Source organism: Trichosurus vulpecula, chromosome 2, assembly GCF_011100635.1.
Source record: "Trichosurus vulpecula isolate mTriVul1 chromosome 2, mTriVul1.pri, whole genome shotgun sequence".
In the NCBI taxonomy this organism is placed as follows: Eukaryota; Metazoa; Chordata; class Mammalia; order Diprotodontia; family Phalangeridae; genus Trichosurus; species Trichosurus vulpecula.
In genome coordinates this window covers 88,467,448-88,486,494 of record NC_050574.1, presented here as the reverse complement: position 1 = coordinate 88,486,494, position 19,047 = coordinate 88,467,448, and the positions used below count along the sequence as shown (strand labels likewise).

Here is a 19,047-nt window from a genome sequence, read left to right as displayed (position 1 = left end):
GAAATCTTTCCTTTCTACTTTTTTTTCATCAATCCCTTAGTATTCTTGCCCTGTTGTTCTTCCAGATGAATGTTTTTTTTTTCCTGGCCCTATAAAGTATTCCTTTGGTAGTTTGGTATGGCACTAAGTAAATTAATTTAGGTAGTATTGTCATTTTTATTCTGTTGACTCAGCCTACCCGTTGAGTTCAATATGTTTCAAATTGGCTCATTCCATTTCTGGAGAGCTCTGTTGAAAAGTTATCACTTGCATTTTGGCTAAATTTGCCTTTGCCTTTCTGTACCTTCTCTCTATAATGACCTTGCCTTCTGGAAGCCAAAAAAAACAAGCTTAATCTCTCTTGTGCATGATAATTCTCCAGATACTTGAGAATAACTGTCTTGTATTCAAATAAGTCATCTCTTCTCTGCTTAAACATTTCTAGCTCCTTCAGCTGTCTTTGTATGGACTCTCTCTGTTCTATAGTCCTCTCACTATCATGGACGCTTCTCTGAATCCCTTCCAGTTTGTCCTTGTCTGTGGTAAAATGCAACAATCAGAACTGAACACACTACTCCAGATGTGGTATGACTAGGGTAGAAGAAAATAAGACTCCTACCTTCCTACTCAAGAAATCAATCCATCAACAACTATTTATTAAGCACCAACTGCATGCCCTGCAAGGAGATTACATTCTAATGAGGGTAGCAAGAGAGGTAGCAAATAGATATACACAATATGCCTATATGTATGTATACATTTATTAAATATAGCAAACCATAAAGTTAATACATACAAATATATCCAAAGTATTTTAATACAAAGTTGGTTGGGAGGGAAGGCACTAATACAAAGTTCTTTAGGGGGCAGGACAGGCTTCATGCAGAAGGTGCTGCCTCAGCTCCATTGTGAAGGAAGAGAGGGGACTCTATGGGGCCAGAATGAGGAGAGAGTGCATTTCAGGCATGTAGGACAGCCAAAACAAAGGGCCCAGGGGGGAATGGAGTGTTGTATCTGAGAAACAGAGGGAAGGTTAGTTTGGTGAGGTCACGTAGTACAGGGGTAGATTAATGTCCAGAGAGGAGGAAAGATAGGTCAGGGCCAGGTTGCGTAGGACTTTAAAAGCTGAACCAAGTTTATATTTTATTTTAAAGGTAAGAGGGAGCCACTGGAATTGGTTGAGTAAGGAAATAATCTAGTCAGCTCTACAATTAAGGAAAGTCACTTTGGCAGAATTGTGTAGGATAGACAAGTGGTGAGAGACTTGAATCAGGGAGGCCAGTTAATAAGCTTTCTAATAATTGAGGAGAAGGGCGATGAGAACCTAAGGTAGTTGTGTGAGTGGAGGGAAAGGGTAAGATATGAGATGTTAGGAAGGTAGAAATAGCAAGCTGTGTGCAGCTGGGTGGGTGTTTGGAGTGAGAGTAAATGAGAAGTCTACAAACCTGGGAGATTAGAAGGATGGTGCTGCCTTTAAAGAAAATAGAGAAGTTTGGAAGAAGGGAGGAAGAAAGGAAAGAAGGAATAAGCATTTATTAATGCTTCCTATGTGCCTACTATGTGCCATGCACTCTGCTAAGTACTTTCCAGGTATTTCATCTGATCCTCGCAACAGCCGTGTAAGTTAGGTTCTGTTATTATCTTCATTTTACAGTTGAGGAAACAGAGGCAGATGAAGTGAAATTACTTGCCCAGTGTCACATGACTAGTAAGTACCTCAGCCTGAAGTTAAATTCTAACTCAGTTCTTCCTGACTCCTGGTTCAACATTCTATCCACTGTGCCACCTAGTTGCCTTATTAGTAGTGATAAAGACTGAAACTCAGGAAAAAGGCTGGAGTGGGATAGCTAGACCTGAGATTCATCCGCACTGAAATGATATTTAAACCCATGGGATCTTATGAGGCTATTGAGAAAGAGGATAGAGGGAAAAGAGGAGAGGACTCTGGACAGAACCTGAATACTGTGCTTTCCTTTATGCAGCCTATAGTCACATGAACATTTTTAGTTGCCATGTTTCAATGTTGCCTTATATTGAGCATGCAATCCACTAACTGATGGTTTTCATGTGAATTCTTTTCTCAAATCTGTCCTCCTTCCACTGTACTAGTGAAGTTCATAGAATCATAGATTTAGAATTAGAAGAGGGACGTTAGGGGTCATCTATCCCACCTTTGTGTTTTAGATGGGGAAACTGAGACCCAGAGAGGTTCAGCAACTTGTCCAAAGTCACACAGAGTCAAAGAGAACAGGCCTCATGAACTTCCACCTCTCCACAGATGGCCTAGTAAACAGAGAATCATAGAGTCTCTGAAATTGAAGGGATCTTGAAGGGAAAACCAAACTCACCTTCCTTAGACATGAATCAGGTCATGTTCCTTCCTCACTATCCTTAGTAGCTCCCTATTGCCTACTAAGTTATACTGAGAATCCTGCTCCTTACAGTTATGACCTTCCATACACTATGCCACCCTGCCTTTCCAACCTTATGTTATACTGTTCCTTTCTGTGTACTCAAAGTTCTAGCCAAGCTAGTCTGTTCCCTGACTTCCTCCCTGCACTCTCCTACCTCAATGCCTTTTCCTATTTCACTTTTGGACAGTTGTCATTGCTTTGAAAATTTTCTTCATGTTGACTTCTAAATTTAGGACCAGCTCCTGAAACAAAAGCAAGTCCTTTTCTTCTCCAGACCTCTGTTTCCTTTTTAGTTAAATGAATTGATTATGAACAAACAAGAGAATGGAAGGAAAGGGTCTTTCAAAAGTATGAGGGATAATGAAGATAGGCTCAGGATGTCTGAAGAAATACTGACAAGTGGCCCAGGGCAACTACAGAGTCTAGTTCTAAAGCCTCTTGTCCCAGAGTCTTTCCCCCACACTGCTACCAACCAACGGCAGACCCTGAACATCCTCTTGACTCTCCATGCAAATCCTTCTTTATTTCAATAAAACATTTATTTATTTTCAACATTCACTTTTGTAAGTTTTTGAGTTTCAAATTTGTTTCTTCTTCTCTCCCCTCCCCCCTTCCCTTCCTTCTCTACCCTTTCCCCAAGACAGCAAGCAATCTGATATAAAGTATACACATACAATCATATTAAACATATTTCTATATTAGTCATGTTGTAAAAGAAGGATCAGAACAAAAGGGAAAAAACCACAAGAAAGAAAAACAAACAAACAAAAAAGAGAGAACAGTATGCTTTACTCCATAGTTCTTTCTCTGAATGTGGATAGCATTTTCCATCATGAGTCTTTTGGAATTATCTTGGGTCATTGTATTGCTAAGAAGAATTAAGTCTATCAAAGTTGGTCATTGCACAGTGTTGCCGTTACTGTGTACAGTGTTCTCCTGGTTCTGTTCCCCTCACTTGACAGCAGTTCATGTAAGTCTTTCCAGGTTTTTCTGAAATCCACCTGCTCATCATTTCTTATAACACAATAGTATTCCATTACATTCATATACCACCACCTGTTCAGTCATTCCCCAATTGATGGGCATCCCCTCAATTTCCAATTCTTTGCCACCACAAAAAGAGCTGCTATAAATATTTTTATACATGTGCATCCTTTTTCCTTTATAAATAAAACATTTATTAAGCACCTAGCATGTGCAGAGCCCTGTGTTTAGCACTGAGGATATAAAAATAGATACAAAATAGACCCTGCCATCAAGGAGAGTACAATGTAACATGGTACCATACATAACTATGATACAGTGGAGAGGGGGGAAAAGTTCAAAGCAGAGGTAGAAGTGAAACAATAGCTAGATTGTGGAAGACCTTAAAAGCCAGGCAGAGGATTTTGCTTTTTACTCGGGAGGCAATACGGAGCTACTGCAGATTTTTGAGAAAAGGAATAACATGACCAGAGCTGTGCCTAAAGATTGGTCTGGCAATGACAAGGGATGATAGATGGACAGCTAGAGTGCTCAACTGGCAGCCTTGTGGTGTTGGGGAAAACCATTGAAGAGCTCCAGTGAGTTGGGTAGATCCCTTGCCGCCAAGTTATGGGAGGAGTTGGACAAAAGATGGACTGGCTGAGCAGGTATAGATAGGACATGATCATCATTGGAGGCAAACAAGTAAACCAAGTAAATTGCCGAACCATTTCAATATCTGAGTCTTGCAGTGGTGTGAAGAATGGATTAGCTAGATGGAGAGGGTTTAAAAATTGCTGTGGAGAGAATATCTTTTTAGGTTTGGGGTAGACAAAATGCCCTTTGAGGTTTCTTCCACTATAAAGATTCTGTGAGTCTTTCTTGGTAACTAAAGAGAGAAACACAAAACAAGGCCCTTGTGGTGGAACTGAAATAGAAGGAAATATTGTTCTTTCTCAGTGTGGAGCTCCATTCCCACCCCAGTCCGTTTCTATTGAACCACAGGTTCCCACACTCTTAGTGGAGGAGATGCTGTCTCACCTCCCAAGTGAAGTTCAGTTCCTTTCAGTCATTCAACAATTTGGTCATCAAACATTTATTTAAAATGTGTTTTGTATGCAGAAAACTGTGCTAGGCTTGAGGAAAAAAAATACAGAATTAGACAAAACATGACCCCGGGCCCCATGGAGCCCATTAGGGAAGCAGTCTCTGTATTTCCCCACATCAAAGTGGCTTGGCATGGATTCAGTCTTCCCAGATCTGTTCCCAAAGTGAGGACCACTTGCTGGGAGAGCAGCGATACAAAGACTTGATAGAGATACCCTAAGTTCCAAGATGTGGAAGGAAAGAATCAAACTATAGAAATGGGTGGAGAATGTGTCCTCAGGTCAGCCTAGTGTGCCAGATAGGGAGCCTCAAGAGTAAGGGGCTCTTCTTAGATATTCTAAGATGATGTAATGTCTTGGGTGGCATGTATTTGTGACCAGAGTTTGGTTTATTTGGGGGCCAACATCTGGTCTCACTTAGGGTCTGGAGTCAGGGTTAAGATTCAATCTGTGCCTTTGTAGGTTCTGTGCTTCTAGATTCAGTCAGTGTCAGATGAGGGTGATACTTGGGAGAGATCTGTTCCAGGGGGTAGGAGGTGTGGCTATCAGATGGGACAGAGGCCAGTTTCCTGGAGTAGGTGGGCAGAACCACGGCCATGGCAAGAGAAGGATTGGCTAGATGGTAGCCTGTAGGGTGGGCAGGGGAAGGAGGACCCTGGAAACCAAGTCCCGCCCCAACCTAGCCTCATTGTGAATCCAGGAATCACTGTTTGAGCCCAGTCTCTGCTCTGCCAGGTGCAAAGTGTGAGTAACCTCTCTCCTGGGAATCAAGGGGATCCCACAATCAGCACTATTCCCCTGTTAGTTTGGTTTCCTGGGGCTCGGGGCATCTTCTCAGGGTTGGAGCTCCAGCTTCCATACCGGATCTGGAGCCCTTTAGATGCTGTTCGAAGGGAAACTGTGCTCCCCACCCCTGGGTTAAAAGTCAGGTTTCTAGTGTCAGTTCTGCCTCTTGACTCACTGTGTAGCCTTGGACAGTCCCTTTCCTTTCCTGGTCCTTCAGCTTACCCCTCTCTAAAATAAGAGGATTCTACTGGATAGTCCCCAAGGTCCACTTCAGCCCTGTTCTGTGCTTTTATGATTTGAGGGAGAGGGGATCAAGGCTAATTTCATCTATATTCAAGGGCTGGGCAGCAGTAAGTTGCTAATGCTAGCCCTTGTCCCTACCAAAAGCAAGAGAGCCCAGGCTGAGAGAGGATGCATCCTGAACCTCTCTTACCTAATCCACAAAAAGCTTCGCAAGAGGGAGGACTAAGACTCAGAGAGGTAGAATGCCAGGCCCTGGGGCCCTGGCGTCCAGCCCAGGTAGGGACTTGGGTGGAATAAGAGCTGCTGGGCCATAGCTGAGATCTGGCTGTGCCTGAGAATGGGATGGGACAGTGGGGGCGGTTCCTTTGATGCTTCTTCCCCAGCTGCTCTCCCAGGCCACTCCATGGTCACTCTTTGGTACTGAGCAGGAATGTGGTTAAACCAGATTAGATGATAAGTACCTGAGACCCCCTCTCCCCTACACTAGCATGATCTAAGGGAAGAAACCTTGGGTTAGAGTGGGATCCAAGTCCCTGCTCTTCCATTGGCCCATTTGGGCAAGTTTTTTTCCAGTCTTTGAGTCTCAGTTACCTTCTCTCTAGGATCAGGAGTTGGATCTGATCATCTAAGGCCTCTTCTAGCTCCTAGGTCTATTCTGTATTCTCCCTGTCTTTGTCTTTGTCCTTTTTTTTTTTTTTTTGGTCTCTTATTTTCTCTTGTCTTTTAAAATGTTTTTTTTCTGCTTCTCCTTCTCTCTTTCTCTTATTGTTTCTTTCTATATCTCTTTTGTTTCAATCTCTCTATATCTTTTTCCCTCATATGCCTCCCCAGTCTTTTTCTGTTTCTATTTCTGTCTTTTTCTCTATTGTTCTTTTTCTTTGTCAGTCAATAAGTATATGTATCTCTCTCAATCTTTTCCTCGTTGTATCTCTGTCCATTTCTGTTTTTCTCTTTCTCTTGACTTCTGGCTCTCTCCCAATACTCTGTAAGAGTCAGGTTTCCTTGAGTCCTAATCTCAGTAGTCCCACAGGCCCTGGTCTCTCCTCCTTCCTCATGTCCCCTCAGGCCCCCTCAGGATGCTCCCCATGGCCTCTCAGCCCCTGGACCCTGAAGGGACTGTGTTTCGAATGCGCTTCACCTCTCTGGCCTATTGGGTCATCACCTTCCCCGTCTTCGGCTTCTTCTTCTGCATCCTCTGGTCACTCTTATTCCACTTTGAATACACAGTGGCTACTGACTGTGGGGTAAGTGCTGGGGTCAGTGGAATGGGGGTGGGTGGAAATGTTCTACCAGAAAGGGGGAACTAGATAGAGCTACTAGAGAGGATGAGAGAGCTCTAGCTACTTAAGAGACACAAAAGGAAAGAAGAAGAAACTTGGAGAGAGGAAGGTACAAGGATTCTCTGCCCTTCTGTCTCTGCCTTGGGCCCAAGCCTGCCCTGCCTCTGGTCAATTCATCCCCAGATGGGGATGTCACTCTTTTGGGGAAATAGATACTTGTTGCAGAGAACCCTGAGCTGAGAGCCAATAGACTGGGTTCTAGTCCTAGTATCTGACTTACTTTGTGACTTTGGTCAAATGCCTTCTCCCCTTCGGGTCCCCTCCTCTATGAAAAGGTGATTAACTCAGTCATCTCTGCTGTGTCTTTGAGCTCTAATATTTCTTTGTTCTACGGTCTCTTAAAATTCAGTGATTGAATTTGATAAACATTTACTAGGTGCTTATTCTGTGCAAGGCCTACTCAGCAGGTGCAGTGATTAAAACCAGCATAGTCTCTGCCTTTAAGATTTTATAGTTTGCAAGGGCCTCCTACACAAATAGCTCTCTGGGCTTTTTCCTGGTTAGATGATCTCTGTAGTATTCTACTCAGTTCTCGATCCATGTTTTAGGAAGGACATTGACAAGCTAGAGCATAGTCACAGGAATGCAAACAGCATAGGATGGAGGCTAGAGGGACTTCACCTAGGATATTTTTTTTGGCTAGGCAGTTGGGGTTAAGTGACTTGTCTGGGGTCAAACAGCTAGTAAATGTCAAGTGTCTGAGGCTGGATATGAACTCAGATCCTCCTGACTCCAGGGCTGGTGCTCTATCCACTGTGCCTCCTAGCTGCCCCACTTAGGATATTTTCAATTGAAGGAATCAGGAGTGTTTAACCTGGGGAAGAGAAGATTTGTGGGGTGAGACGTGATCACTGTCTTCTATTATTTAAAGGACTGTAGTATAGAAGAGGAATTAGATTTGTTCTGTTTTCCCCAAAGGGTAGAACAGCAGGGGAAGCAGTGGAGGAAAGGGGTAGAGAAACAGGCTTGTTGTAAAGAAAAACTTCCTAACAGAGCTGAGCCAAAATGAAATGGACAACTCCAGGGTGAGGAGGTCCCAGACGCTAAGAGAAGTTCCAGGGTGAGGCCTGATGTTAAAGTCTAAAAAGTCAGCAGTACAGTCAGGAAGGGAAACCGATGCAGGATAGACCACGGGTGGGGAACCTGCAGCCTCAAGACCACCTGTGGCCCTCTAGGTCCTTGGGTGCAGCCTTTTGATTGAGTCCAAGTTTTACAGAACAAATCCTTTGTTCTGTGAAGTTTGGATGCAGTCAGAGGGCCCCACTTGAGGACCTAGAGGGCCACAGGTGGCCTTGAGGCTGCAGGTTCCCCACCCCTAGGACAGACTATATGGATTTTTCTGTGATTCTCAAAGGTCAATGGAACCTGATCCTTATAACCTTCTTCCCCTTTCTTCCACTACTATATCTGGGATATCTCAGCTTCCCATTTTTCTTTTCTACCTGCGGTAGTGCTATGTGTCTTCTCTAAGGTTTATTCACAAGGATCAAGACAATATCCAGATTCAGAAATAGTAACTTAAGGGATAGTCATTAGATAGGCATATAGAAGAAATGTGCCCAGTCATAGATAGTAAGTTATCTCAATTTTCTCTGCTATTCTTTTGAACTAAGGTTTCTCTAGTCTTATCTTTGCTTGGGATCCTCTCTAGGCCTGAGTGTCTAACTCCAAGCTGGTCCCAAATATGAATAAATTTTCTGCACCAGAATATCCATCAAGTGGTTAGGGCTTTACCCAAATGAGTGTACTGGATCAAGCTCATTGGCCCATTTTACATTCCCTGTTTCATTCTCAGTCAATCAGCCCTTTCCTTCACCACGGAGAAACTTCCCATCACTTAAAAATATGCTGTAGGATCCCTTCTAAAGTCTACAGTAAAGTGTTCCATATGATATGGGAAATTTGAAGAGAGGAGAGATCACTTCTAGGTGATGGAATTGGGAAAGATATCATGGAGGTGACGGTATCTGATCTGGGACTTGAAGGAAGAGAAGTTGTTCAGAAGATAGATGAGGAAGGAACACATTCCAGTCATGAGGGATAGTCTGCACAAATGTACTGAGATAGGAGAGGGATCAGGGAATAGCTAGTAGTCGAGTTTAGATGAATTATATAGTATGTGAAGGGAATTAATATTTTATAAGGCTGGAAAAGTAAGTTGGGGCCAGATTGTAAAAGGCATGCCAACTTTACTTGGTAGACAATGGGGAGCCCTTGCAAGGTTTTGAATTGAGGAGGAACATGGTTAGACCTAGAGATATGCGGCAACTTGGTAGAATAGTGGCTAGAGCATTGGACTTGGTGTCAGGAAGTCCTGAATTCAAATCTTACCTCAGATACTTGTAAGGTGTGTGACCCTGGGGTAGTCACTTAACCTTTATTTGCCTCAGTTTCCTCAACTATAAAATGACGGTAATAATAGCGCTTTCCTCCCAGGATTGTTGTGAGGATCTAATGAGCTTTATCTTTAAAAGGCTTCACAAACCTTAAAGTAGCGTACAAATGCTAGGTTTGCTGTCATTGCTTCCTAATTGTTATAACTTCCCTCGTCTGTGCATTAGGAAGGTTAGTCAAGCAGTATTTAAAGGATATGTTGGAGAGGGAGACATTGGAGGATAATGCAGTGGTCTAGGAGAGAGAGGATTATCTATAAGGCCCTTTCTAGCTCTGCCTTTCCAGGCAAGGATCTAGGCTCTAAGAGAAGAGGCACAAGTGCCAGAATTTTAGGCTGATGGAAAAGAGATTCTTGAACTGGGGTAGGGGAGTGGGAACACAGAGATCTTTGGCAAAGGGATCTCTCCCCTCACTTCCCCTAACAAAATGTATCCCCTCTTCTGAACAAGTCAGTGCTTTCAGTACCTTATAGTTGTTCAGCCATTCAGTTGTGTCCAGCTCTTCATAATTCCATAGAGGTTTTCTTGGCAGACACTGGAGTGGTTTGCCATATCTGTCTCAGGTGGTTAGAGTTTTGTTAGAACTCTCCACTATGACCTGTCTGTCTTGGGTAACCCTGCACAGCATAGCTTATTGTTCCATAGCTTATTGCCCATCTGCCATGACTAGTCAGTGGTCTGGGGGGGTTTCAATATTTAGTTCCTTCTTGTGTCAAAAATGTGTTCTGAAGCCTTCCTCCTCCCATGTGAACCCCATTCAAATAACACTGTGACAAAGACAGAAGGAGGAAGAGACTAAGGCCCTTTCCTTCCCTCTTTCTCCTGATCCCCTAGTCTTGTTGGGAAGATGAAACTTTCATACAGAGGTAGTGTGGTCCCTAAAAGCTGTAGGAGCTCTGAGGAGGGAGGGGTCCTTGAGGGCTGGGGGGCAGGGCATTTAATATTCTAAGAAGAGGTGGGGAAAGCTCTGGGTCTTAAAGGGAAGTTATGAAGGTGGAGGCTTTCTAAGCTCTAAGTAGAGGGATAGATAGGAAACTTGCAGGTTATATTTGTAGGGTCAGTGAGTTGTCCAGTTTAGCTAAAGAGGGGAGGCAAATGAAGTGGGTGTGGAAGGTTGAGGCAGTACTCTGTAGTCCCCAAATGCAAGGCTGAGTAATGTGGACTCTTCTATAGGCTATGGAGAGCCAGGACAGGTTCTTCATCAGGGCAGGGATATGATCAGATCTAGGCTATGGAAAGATGACTCTGGCTTCCTGCAGAGAGGGAATAATGGGAAGAAGGAGCCTGCAGTGATATGGATAAAAGGGCTTATGGTCTCAGGTGGGGTTTGTGTGGATAGAGAAGAGAGGGAATGGACAGGGAGATTTGGAAAGGGAGAAGGGACAGGTCCTGGGGACTCACTATGTGTTAGGATTGGGAAGGAGAATGATCTTTAATGTTCCTTTCAACTCTTAGTTTAACTCTTCAACTTTAAGTTCTGTGGTGATTATGAGTCTAAGATAACTCCAAAGATGCTTAATGCCTTAAAATAAAAGAATGAATAATGGTAGAATTTCAGGGATAATATTGGTAGGGGGAGAGGCAGGAAGAGAGGGGAGTGGAAGGATCTTTTTAACCAGAAGGTGCTCTCTATTCTCTGTTTTACCAATCTCATTGTTAACTTAAAGATCTCAATTTAAGGTTGTGAAAGACAATGTTGGGGTATTTACAGGGGGATCCATGCGGAGAGGGTGAGAGAAAGATGACGTCAATATGTAGTCTATGCCTAGTAAAGCAGCTCAATACAACTGAGACAGTACTGGCTCTTGAATCAGAGGTACTGGGTCCAGATCTCACCTCATTCAGGTTCTACCTCTGTGACCTTGGACATATTCATATGAGGGCCTGAGTTCCTCTATAACATGATGGGGTAAAACTAGATACCTTCTGAGGACCCTTACAGCTCTAGAGCTATGACCCTATACATTGAATTGTGCAAGTACCAACTCTATGTAGAACACTGGGTTACATGTGGCAGTGGATGGGGTTGGATTTTAGTAACAAAATTTAGCTAAAACATGGTCTGTGCCTTTAGGAACTCACAGTGTGGTAGGGGACAAGACACAAACAAAGCAAGGCACACTAATATGTGATAGGTAGATCACAGAGATAGTAAGAAAAAATGGGATCCCAAGAAAAAATCATTATGGTTGAAGGATCATGGGAAACTTCTTGGAAAAATTGGCATTTTGAGGTAAGAATTCAGAATGATTCCCCTTTTCTCTCTAGCTGAGAGTCCCTCTATATCACTCCTTATTCTCTCTTCCTTTGCCTCTGGAGAAGAGATTGCTAAGAATAATCCTTCTACTTGTATCATTGATCCCATCCCCTCTGGTCTGCTCTGGCAATGTGCCTCTTCCATCATTTCCTCTCACTCATATTCATTTTTCTTTATCCACTAGCATTTCTTTACCACTTAAACCATGCCTAAGTCTTCCTCATCCTTTTTAAAAAAGCTTCCCTTGACTCTGCCTTGTCCTCAAATTCTTATCGTCCTATATGGCTTCTCCCTTTCACAGCCAAATTTCTTGAGAGTATTGTTTATACCCTTGTTATCTTATTTTCCACTCACTTCTCAGACCTTTGCAATCAGGCCTATAACTCCCCCCTGAACTGCTCTTCAGAGGTTACTAACAATTTCTTAATTGCTAAATCCAATGTTATTTTTTCATACTTCATCCTCTTTAACCTCTCTAGAGTTTTAATACTGTTGACTACCCACTCCTCTTCCTGGCTCTTCTTTCCTTGCTTCCCTCACATTGTCCTCTTTAGGGACTCCAGCTACCTCTCTGACTGAGCACTCTAAGTCTCCCTTGGTGGATCATCTTCCTTCTCCCACCGCTAAGTGTGAGTGTATTCGAAGGTTTTGTACTGGGCTTTCCTTTTTCTCTGTACCCTCTCTTGGTGATTTCATCAGCTGTCATGGGTTCAGTTAGCATCTGTATACAGGAGACTCCCAAATCTCTATATCCAGTCCTGTTCTCTGTCCTGAACTCTAGTCCCACATCACTGTCAGCCTGCTAACAATTCTATTGGGGCATTCCATCAACATCTCAAATTTAATGTTTGAAAAAAAACCAACTCATTATTGTCCTCTAAATCTGTCCTCCTTTCAAACTTCCCTATTTCAGTTATAGGTATTATCTTTCTACCAAGTTACTTAGGTTCTTACTCAAGGAGTCTTCCTTGACTCCTTCCTCTCCTTCATCCCCTATATCCTATCAGTTGCCAAGTCTTGTTAAGTTTCCCTCCGTAACATTTCTTGCATCTGTGATATTTCTTGTACGAGAGACAGTGTGGCATACTGGATAGAACTTTGAATCTGAAGTTAACATGGCTGACATTCAAACCTGTTGCTGTTACTTACTGGCTGTGTGACTGTAGACAAATCACTGAGCCTCGGTTTCATCATCTGTAAAATAGGGGTACCTGTGCCTGTAGGATCTGTCTCAGAGGGTTTTGTAAGGATCAAATGAGATTAATTCATATAGAAATGGCAGTTATTTTTATCAGTGCCCTTCTCACCATTCACATGATCGCTACGCTAGTTCAGGCCCTTATCACCTCTTGCCTGAAATATTGCGTTAACTCCTAACTGGCCTCCCTGTTTTCAGTCTCTTCCTTCTTTAGTTATTTTCCACACTGTTGTAAAATGAACATTTCTAAAATATAGGTTTAACCATGTTGCTCCCCTGCTCAAAATTTCCACTGCCTCCTTTTTGCCTTTTACATTCAGCCTGGCAGTTAGGGACCTTGATAACTTATCTGTTGACTCCCTTTTCCATCTTATTTTACATTGCTCTTATCATCCATCTCCATGACTTTGCATGGGTTGTCCTCCCAGACTCGGAGGGCACTCTATTCCCACTTCTGCGCTTTCAAACCTCCTTCAAGACCCAGATCTTGTGTCACCTTACACTGGAAAGCCTTTCCTAATTCCCTCTACCCTGTCCTGTTGTTAACGTTCTGCTTTTTCAAATTGTCTTATCATTATGGATTCTGTAGGACTTAGCACAGTGCCTGGCATACAGTAGTTGCTTAATAAATGTTGATTAAGTCTGTGTTATATCCCATGAGGGGAGTGTAAGCTCTTTGAAGGCAGGGAGTTTTCAGATTTTAACTCCATTCTTCCAGTATCCAGAATAGTCCCTTGCACATTTTTGAAGGGGACTATATCTGTGCTTTCATCCATGTGGGGAATTTGCAATGATAAAGCTTCATCTCTTGATTTGCAACTTATAAAAAATTTCCTCGACCTCCAAGAGACTAAGTAACTTCCCTAAGGTCATACAGCCACGATGGGAGATTTGGACCCAGGTCATCCGGACTCTGAGGCTAGCTCTCTGTTTACTCTAACGTGGACACCTGACTTGCACAGAGCAAGCATGTGATAAATGCGTGTTGAATTGAATTGAAATGAAAGCAAAATGGGGTAGAGAGGCCATTCTAGGCCTAGGATATAATGTGAACAAAGACAGAGAGGCAAGAGAGCCTTCTTAGGGAGACTGAGATTAACCCATTTTGGCCTGAGCACAGAGTACAGTGAGGAGATGGATAGAAAATGATACTGGAAAGGTAGATATGTCAGGGTCCACTCTCCTTCTCCCTGTGGCTCCATCTGGAGGCCTGGGAATTGATGATAATAATAACTTACCTATTTCTAGCTCTGTAAGATTTACAAAAAGGGCTTTCCTCACAACAACCCTGGGTGTAGGTAACCTATTATAATCCTCTGAAGCTGAGGTTCCGATGACTCAACAAGGCTGTGTGTCTGATTCGGGGTGGGGGAAGGAATAGACATAGAGCCCTCCCTTATCGAGCTCTTGGCCTGGCTGGGGAGATAGCCCTATATTTGGTGAGAGAGGAGAACAGCACAGGGTGCTTGAGAACCATGTGGTCCTTACTGGCAGGGATGCAGGAGGTATCATCCTGGGCTAGGGTGGTCAGGGAAGGCTGCACAAAGGAGGTGGGCCTTGAAGGACACGAGTAGTGGTGTCAGTAATAAAACCTTCTTAAATTTCTGTGGCTCATTGACACGCCTGGGTGAATGTCTGTGACGGTGCTCCGATGATAACAATTACAGCAAGGATGATGGTGCCATTTTGGACATCCATTAGTTGTGTGGCTGTGAGCAAATTAAATCTGTTCCCTGAGCCTCTGTTTCTTCATCTGTAAGGAAAATACTTTGTAAGCCTTCAGCTTGTTGTAAGATAGAGTGGCCATGTTTGCATACTTTCCCTGGAGGCTGAGCCATCCTGGGGACCCCTCCAAGGCCTGGCCCACTCCACCCCATCCCTCTTTGCCTTAGGTGCCCAATTACCTTCCATCGGTGAGTTCAGCTATTGGTGGGGAAGTGCCCCAGCGCTACGTCTGGCGTTTCTGCATCGGCCTGCACTCTGCCCCCCGTTTCCTGGTGGCCTTTGTCTACTGGAACTACTACAGGAGCTGCCCTTCACCCTGCTTTGGCTATGACCAGCTCTGCCTTCTCAACTTGGGTCTCAACCTTCTGGAGAATGTGGCCCTGCTTCTGCTCACCTATGTCTCCTCCTCAGAGGACTTCAGTATGTGGCCTAAGCCTGGCATTGGGAGTCCCCATTCTGAGGGGGAGACATGGCACCTGTCCTCATGGAGCCCCCAGGCTGAGGAGAAAACGTTACCCCTTCCCTCAGAGAGTGACAGTCTTAAGGGGGAGACACAGCTCCTATGTTCAGGGCGCCTGAGCCTGAGGGGTCCAGACTTGGAGGCCTGGGATAAGATGGGGACCCCCGTGGGGAGGGTCCTCGGGTTGTAGGGGAGTGGGACAAGCTCATTAATCCCTCCTTCTCTAGCCATCCATGAGAATGCCTTCATCGTGTTCATCGCAGCAGCTCTGGGCCACATGCTGCTAACCTGTATCTTGTGGCGTCTGACGAAGAAACACACAGTAAGTTTGGAGGTAAACATCATTGCTCTCTCTTCTTGGCTTGGGGGCTTGAGAACTGGGTTTGGGCAGAATAAAGGGTGGGGTGACAGAACTCGGGATTGGGAGGGTGGCATATAGAGGACCAAAGGGCATGGGATGGGAACCCTCAGAGGGAACAGGAGAGCCTGTATCAGGAGAGTCTGGGTCCACACTGGGGTCTGGGTACTGAGGCCATGGGGAGAAGGAGGACAAGTCAGAAACCAGAACTATCAGGAGTCAAGGACTTAGGTAAGGGTTCTTGCTGGGGTTGGGGGGGGTAGTGTAGAACCCCGAGAAATGTGTGACGTGGAATTACAAGGAATGACAGAACTTGGGAGGACTTGCCAGAAGGTATTTCTGCTTGGGAGTGTCTGGAGTTTCCTAAGCACATGTTTTCTTCAGCCTTATTGAAGGTTTTCTAGCTGTCTTCTGGCATTTCCCTCTTTGCTTAAAGCCATTTCTGTCTCAATATATCTCAGTCTCTCTGGCCATCTTTTAAGCATGACTTCATCTTTCTGAGATTCAGTAACCTCATCTATAAATTCTTAAACCAGGTACAACCTCATATGGTTGTGGTAAATGATTTGTCAGTCAGAGAAAACATGACCATTAGGGAAATGTGCATTCTGATCATCACCATCCTCTTTGGCTATTACAATTAAGATCTCTGGCTTTCAATGTATCTTCCACTGCTTCTGACCATTTCTGTGGTTCTCTGGCTGCCTCTCTCTGGCTCTCCCTGGCTCTCCCTTTGCCTCTTGGGCTAGATCCCTCACAGAATCAGCATCCTGGCTATTCACCTCTGTCTCCCAGGTGTGCTTCTCCCACTCTAAAATCCTTTTGTCTAGTCTGAGGGTCCAGGTGGGATGTGGACACCAGGGGGCAGTGTGTCCCTGGCCAGAGCCTTCTGGGTGGGAGCAGATTGGCTCCAGGCCAGATTGGGGAAAGGATAATGTTGGGGTGAAGGCACTGAAGCCCCTGCCAGAGACAGAAACTTTCTTCTCTGTCCTGCCCCGCCCCGCCCCCCAATCCCCACTGCCCCAGTTCTGCAGAAGTTAATTGCGGAATGGCAGTCGGGTGTTCTCTTGTGCCCCCAAGCAATAAGACTTTCTCCAACTCTTCCACTGCACAAGTCTTCCCCTGGATGTGAGGGAGGCAAGTGGTCCTAGTGTCTGGGATGGGACAAACCTCACATTGCTTGAACCAAAGACTCCAGGAACGAGGATGGGGGTAGGGTGTGGGATGGAGAGATGGAGACTAGAGGGATGAAGGGATGGAAAGATGGGTGGGGTTAGACACATGGAGATGAGGAATGGAGATAAAAAATGGGCAACAGAGAAATGGAATGATGAGGACATAGGAAATGGAGAGATTGGAAGATGGGAGATTGGGGAAATGGGGTACCAGGAAATATAGAGATGAAGGCAGGGTGAAGACCTAGATGACTGTAGGACTTGGGGCCCTGGAAGCCACAGGGTAGGCCTCCACGTTTGAATGACAGGAAGGAGTTGGTTGGGTGCAGGCGGGTGATGGGGGCAGGGGGATGTGGCTGCTCTAACGGCTCCTCTACCCGCTCTCTTTCCCCTGTGGTTTCCTCCTTCCCCAGTAACTGCAGAGGAGGGAGTCCTAGTGGCAGTGGCTCTGGGTGGCTTAAAAGGTTGGGGAGGCCAGAGTAGAGGATCCATTCAGACCCAGGCCTGGGCTGGTAGATGGCTCGATTTCTGTGGGTTCTCTGGAAGAGAAGGCTCTTATGAGGCAAGAGAAAAGCAACAGGTTTATATCCTGCATGGTTCCCCATGCTTACCCCCAACACATCCACTAAGAATGCCTATGCCTCCTTGTACTGAATGCCTGCTGTGGTCAGGTACCTTTGTTCTGGGCAGTGGGGGAGAAACAATCTTGCCCTTGGGGGATCCCCCTCCCCATTGGAGGACCCTTCAAGTAACCAGTTATTTATTTATCCCTCAGGAACGTAAGTCCTACAGCTGGAAACAACGACTTTTTATTGTCAACTTTGTCTCTTTCTTTATGGCCCTAGCTGTCTACTTCCGACACAACATGTACTGTGAGCCAGGAGGTGAGGTTGGGGCCTGGTCCAGGGTTGTTTCTGCTGGTGCAATGGGCAAGGGACCTGTCTGGTCTCTCTTCAAGGGAAAGTCTGGATCAGAAGAGTGGTGGGACCACTGTGGGGGCATTGGTCTCTAGTGGTAGCCTTTGATTGAGGGTGTGTTGATGCATCTTAGTGATTGTTGCAGTGTGGTGGAAAGAGCCCTGGAATTGAATCAGGACTGGGTCTCTTTGGGGATCTTGGACAAACCACTACTCAGCACCTCAGTTTCCTCTTCCATAAAATAAGGGGATTAGATTAGAATGTTCTTTTAAGGTCCTTTTCAGCACTAACTCTTAAGTTCCCATGTTGGTCTCCCAGGCTACACTGGGGTGGATCGTAGGCAGGGCTCTCTGGGCCACTTTGTTCACTTCCCTTCCTTCTCCCTACTCTCAGTGTACACCATCTTTGCGGTCCTTGAGTACACCGTGGTTCTGACTAACATGGGCTTCCACATGACTGCCTGTTGGGACTTCGGGAACAAAGAGGTGTTTATTACCTCCCCGACAGAAGATAAAAGATTCTGAGCCAGGCTGGACCATGTTGAAGAAGACCCAGCCTGATTAGAAGGGTGCAGAGGGGACAGAGAATGCACTCCCTGCCCTATCCCCCAGATTCACCCACCCCAAAACCTGATGGAGAAAATATAGAACTCTAGCCCCCAGCCCGTTCTGTGTCGTCTCTCTGCTGGGCCCTGGGTGGAGGGAGGGAGGAGAAAAGGGGGGGGCGGCTAGAAGGGTGAGCCAAGAGATACCTCAGTCCCTTGCCCCAGGCTCCTCCCCTCTATTCTCCCAACCTCTGCTCCCATGTTCCAGCTTCCGGTCTGGAGCCTAGGTAACTTTGGGATATAGCAGACCAGCTCACTGGGATTAGGTGTAAGGAGGCCATGGATGGAGGAGGAGGAAGAGGTACCCAACTAAATGACACATAATCAGCACTGAAAAATCTCCCCTTGTACCGTCACTGCAACATGAAGTGCTGGACTGCTACCTACTAAGCCTGTTATGCCCCTTCCCAAAATGGTGACTTTTTCCCTTTTGAATTGCCCCTGAGAGTGGATCTAGGACTGGAAGTCAGTTTACCTGGGTTCTAGTTACTGCTGTAACTAGTAACTAGTTACTTTCTCTGTTAAGTAATAGGTTTGGATTACATGACCTCTAAGGCCCCTCCCCTGGCTCCATTTTGAGGGTTGGTGATGTCACAGTATGGTTTGCCTCAAGTGGGGCCATACTTCCTGAGTGTCACCAGATTATTTTCATGGTCTTTATTTCCCCCATAGAACTTGTCCCAGATATTCAGGATTTCTTTTCTCTGCCCAGTCCAAATCTTTATAGACTGGCATTTATGATGACCAATAGATGGACAGATATACCCAGCCCTGAGTTTGCTGGGCTACTTCAGCCCATCACTGTCAATCTTCTACTCATCCTAATTCTGGCCCATTGATTTCCATTCCCAAGGACTCCTCTCCATCCCCACTTCAAATCTCTCCCCCTCCAAATTTCATCTATTCTGTACAATCACTTTCCTCCTCCCTAAGGGGCACTGTGGTTGTACATTTAAGAAAAACTTTTTTTTTTTTTTTGCCAATGCCCTACCTAGGCTAGGACCATGTGTCCTGGAAGCACTGAAGGTTGGGGAATGCTCCTTGTTTTCAGTGAAAAAACTGAGTCTTGTGACAGATACCTAGTGCCCATAGGTATAATTGGAAGCATTAGCATGGCAGGATTCCAGGG

At 45.1% G+C, this 19,047-nt stretch overlaps 1 protein-coding gene across 2 annotated transcripts in view; it reads left to right on the top strand.

Annotated features, from left to right (window-relative positions):
- The window catches only part of PGAP2 (post-GPI attachment to proteins 2), a 34,719-nt gene extending 16,744 nt beyond the window's left edge, over nt 1–17,975 (top strand). Inside the window, exons 4-7 of one of the 2 annotated variants that reach the window (XM_036742608.1) lie at nt 14,572–14,824; nt 15,092–15,186; nt 17,173–17,281; nt 17,708–17,975. In XM_036742608.1, coding sequence (XP_036598503.1) covers nt 14,572–14,824; nt 15,092–15,186; nt 17,173–17,281; nt 17,708–17,838 — 588 coding nt within the window. In that variant the 3' untranslated portion in view covers nt 17,839–17,975. Of the gene's footprint in view, nt 1–14,571; nt 14,825–15,091; nt 15,199–17,172; nt 17,282–17,707 lie in introns of both variants that reach the window. The other variant, XM_036742607.1, reaches the window with a different exon arrangement.
- The last annotated feature ends 1,072 nt before the right edge of the window (nt 17,976–19,047 follow it).